At 49.0% G+C, this 4,265-nt stretch overlaps 1 protein-coding gene across 1 annotated transcript; it reads left to right on the top strand.

Annotated features, from left to right (window-relative positions):
* The first annotated feature begins 1,874 nt into the window (after positions 1-1,874).
* Positions 1,875-4,006, top strand: LOC135810758 (cytochrome P450 4F12-like). The gene has a single exon (XM_065324220.1). It carries the CDS (start codon positions 2,042-2,044, stop codon positions 3,548-3,550), a length of 1,509 nt encoding a protein of 502 aa, XP_065180292.1. The 5' UTR covers positions 1,875-2,041; the 3' UTR covers positions 3,551-4,006.
* The last annotated feature ends 259 nt before the right edge of the window (positions 4,007-4,265 follow it).

The raw sequence follows: 4,265 nt of genomic DNA, 5'->3' as shown, positions 1-4,265 counted from the left end.
GTATGGTGAATTCAACGGACAATCTGATATATTTCTTCAATATCCTTTGCCTCCTGTTTCTTTTTTCCTGCCTTCGACCCCGCTGCTCTGTGACCCTTCCCTCGCTTTCTCTTGTCCTTACTGTCTTTTGACTTGTTGAGCGGCCTGAGCGAATGCTAGGGGTGGATGTGTATTATGTCGATTTGTTGATTTTTGTAGTAACACACCCTGATGCAAACGCGGAGAGGCAAATAATAATAATAATACCCACACGCACATCAAGCAAGTGGAAGTTGGGGTTGCCGAGCTGCTGCGGCTGGATCATATCAAGTGTTTTGTAACAGAATTTGTAATCAGCGAATTGTTTGCAACAATGCATTTATACCCGGCGGCCCCGCAAAGCGGGATTGTAGAAAATTCTGTAACAATGCTGGTAGATGGCAGGCAGTGCAAGAGATTAAGGCCAATGATCCTAACTAATGCTGCTGTGCCCTTGTGGGGCACGGCTGTGCGCAGGTAGTCAAATGACTGCTGGTCAAATGACTGCTGGGACCGGATGGTCCTGCTGTATGCTGGGGCCAATTGGCCCGGCTGCTGGACACAATGTGTCTATGCTGGGACCATGTGGTCCTAACTAATGCTGCTGTGCCCATGTGGGGCACGGCTGTGCGCAGGTAGTCAAATGACTGCTGGGACCGGACGGTCCTGCTGTATGCTGGGGCCAATTGGCCCGGCTGCTGGACACAATGTGTCTATGCTGGGACCATGTGGTCCTAACTAATGCTGCTGTGCCCATGTGGGGCACGGCTGTGCGCAGGTAGTCAAATGACTGCTGGGACCGGACGGTCCTGCTGTATGCTGGGGCCAATTGGCCCTGCTGCTGGACACAATGTGTCTATGCTGGGACCAGCTGGTCCTGCTGGGACCATGTGGTCCTGCTGCTGGGCAGCGCGTGCCGCCAGTGCTTGAAAGCTCATGCAGAGAATTGGTCCAAAATGAATTCAGCTGAGGGGCTTTGCTTGCTTCCCCCCTTTCTGGAGGCGCTAGAACTTAGAAGTGGGTTGTGGTGGGCGGGAGAAAATTCGCACAACACTGCTGATATTGCAAGCCAAGGTGCTCAAACAAATTTGTTTGCATAGAAAGGTCTCGCTGCTGTTCTCTGCCAACAAGGCTGCGAGTCCCACGCTGGCGCATGTGCCATTTTCCCACGCTTGGGGACGATGTACGATGACAGCCGGCGTTGCGGACTGCCTGCGAGGCGCTGGCCGCGAGTGCTTCTGTGGCATGATAACTTTGGTTTGCCCGTTGCAAACCTACATTTTTGTTGCTGTTGTTGCTCTGCTCCAATTAATGATCGAAGATTCAGGTACATGTACATCATTATTTTTTATGTTCACAGGGCAACCATGACAACCGGTGAAGGTACTCAGTGCAAGTGACTTGTGCAGTACATGACATAAAATTCATACTTTTACATGACATAACCCTGTACATACATGTACATGTACATGTACTAGTATTAGATACTGGTAAACCTTGTTATACATGTAGTTCACACATGTTGTTAGTTTGACAGCATGAAACAAGGTGGAGGACACTGTGACTCTGTTCGGAAACGGTGACCTTACTACAACCATCCACGGTTGGTTAGAGTCACTGTTTCCGCTGGACTGGACGCGCAGGTCCTTGCCTTGGCTTGGGCGCGTGCAGCCAGACATTCCGTCCTGTCACGGAGCCGGAGGCGCCTGTCACCCAGGCTGTCGACCGACCAGTGCAGTCTGCCTGTCAGCTAGCTGGTTCAGTCTAAAAATGCATATTACTAGACATCCCACTGTCTTTTAATAATTATAGTCTAGAGTATAGACAGAGCTTGAGCAAGAAGAGTACAGGTACTGCGGTAGGGTTTTGTTGGTATCTGCTCGCTTAGCGGCTCGCAGTGAGCAGATGTAGCAAAGGGAACAGATAAGAATGTATTCATTCTAATAGCAATAACCAGCTACCCAGTACCCTAACTAGTCTTGCAGCCCATAAAAGAGTCGACGGTGGATAGGTGGCGTCGGGAATGGCGATTTTGGTACTTATTCTCCTGGCAGTTCTCGCTGTAGCACTGTTTGGAACTGGCAGAAAACTGTATTCATTGTGGACGCTACGACGGCGTTTGATGGCCTTGGTGCCGGAGCCGGCCAAGCCTGACGGACTCCACGGCCATGTCTCCAAAGATCTGACCAAGTACCGCTCTCAACTCTTGTCGTGGGTGAATAGAACGCCGAAAATCTGTCGCATCCAAAGAGGGCCCATCCCACTCATCTGCATCTGGCATCCAGAGACTGTATCTCAACTACTAGCAACCGATCCACCAAAGTTCTCATACCTCTTCGATTTCTTCAAAGAATTTCTTGGCGAAGGATTAGTAACGAGTTCTGGCAAGAGATGGCAGCGAGATCACAAGCTCTTATCACCCTTATTCGGAGGTAGCATGATGCGCCGATATATTCAAAGCTATGCCATTGTGGCTAAAAATATGGTTGAACAACTGAAACTGCGATCTGAAGTTGGAGAGTTGCTGGACACCGAAGCTCTGTTTCAGCTTGTCACGTTTGACATTATCATGCATACTGGCATCGGACTAGAAGTGGATTCTTGGTGGAGCGCGGAATCAAGCCCAGTACAGAGCTTCAAACGAGCAATGAAGCATTTAGCTGTGGCATCATCACTTCGGTTGACCACGCCAACGAAGCACAACAATTTCCTGTACTATCTCACGACTGAGGGAAAGGAATACAAACGACAACTGAGTATCGTCGATGAGTTTGCTGACAAACTTGTCAGGGACAGACGAGCAACACTGGACGACAAGGAAGTTAGTGACGGAGAAGACATGGACGGAGGTGAGAATATGGTAAACACCATGCTGAAAGCCAGAGATGAAGACGGCCATGGTTTTAGCGATGCTGAGATCCGTGACCATGTGAAAACATTCCTGGAAGCGGGACATGACACATCATCAACAGTCATGCAGTGGGCAGTGTACTATCTACAGGAACACCAAGATATCCAGGAGAGGTGTCGCCAGGAAATCCAGACAGTGCTTGGGAATTCCAGCTTGGAGAATATGACCATTGAGCTGCTATCACGAATGGAGTACCTCATGCAGTTTATCAACGAAACGCTCCGGCATTCCACCATCGTGGCGATGCTGTTGCGTTGCCTTGAACAGGAGACTGAGATTGGAGGCTATATTCTTCCACCTGGTACTCCAGTTCAAGTAATGCTCTTCTCTCTCCATCACAACCCAGTGATTTGGAAGGATCCAGAGGTTTTTGACCCGAATCGCTTCTCTCGCGAGCACGTAGCATCTCGGCCATCGAACTCCTTCATGCCGTTCGGGATTGGCGCACGCAGCTGCATCGGGAAGGCATTCGCAGTCAACGAAATCAAAGTGCTGCTGATGTCCTTGTTGCTGAATTTCCGCATTCTACCGAGACGCCCGGACCAGGAGAAGCCCCACTGGGTGTTAAAGCTGGTGGCTCGCCCAGAGCCAAGCATAAAAGTTGAACTGGAACCTCTGTAAGTTTTTTACAGGACCTCAGCTACACTACGCCGAAGCAAGACCTCTCCACTCCGGCTGCTCGTGACTAGAATGTTGTTTAAACTGTAATAGCCAGAATTGCATTTTCACCACCGTAAGAGTTTGTTAAAAGATTTGCTCCAAGCCGTTTCCCCCTCGAAGGACTACACGTAGGTTTACGCTTAGCCTGCCATCTGATCATGTCCAGATTTGTATGCATCAAGGTAAACTCATAATGTGGCTATGGTGCATGTGAATGTCAGTGACCTCTGTTGATTCTGGTATTCAGTACTGTGCGAGGGCCACTCTGCAGTGTCTGGTACTCGGACAGGTACTCTACAGTCTCCATATCATAATATCATAATATCATAATTATACATGTATCATTCAAATTCTCTGAATATTTCTCGGTGGCTCTAGGCTCAGGTTCCTCAGCTGGCAACGATTATCAAACCTTTATATTTTTGACGTTTTGGTTTCCGGCCTTGAGAAAACCGGTAATATCCGCTTCACCACAGGTCTTGCCTCCGACTAAGCAATCCATGCGTTGGTAGATGTGTTGGAAAGGACATACACATTCAAAAGACTTGAAACCAATTTACCATCTCGTGAGAAAGACAGGCCTGCTGACAAATGGAAGCTCATTGAAAAATATGGTCAAGACGCTGCAGCTAAATGCGTCTGGCGGAATTCAGCTGACACAGCACACTCTGGGTCC

The sequence above is a fragment of the Sycon ciliatum genome, chromosome 2 (genome assembly GCF_964019385.1).
Source record: "Sycon ciliatum chromosome 2, ocSycCili1.1, whole genome shotgun sequence".
NCBI lineage: Eukaryota > Metazoa > Porifera > Calcarea > Leucosolenida > Sycettidae > Sycon > Sycon ciliatum.
The sequence above is the reverse complement of the archived record's forward strand: the minus strand, read 5'-3'. Positions and strand labels throughout refer to the sequence as shown.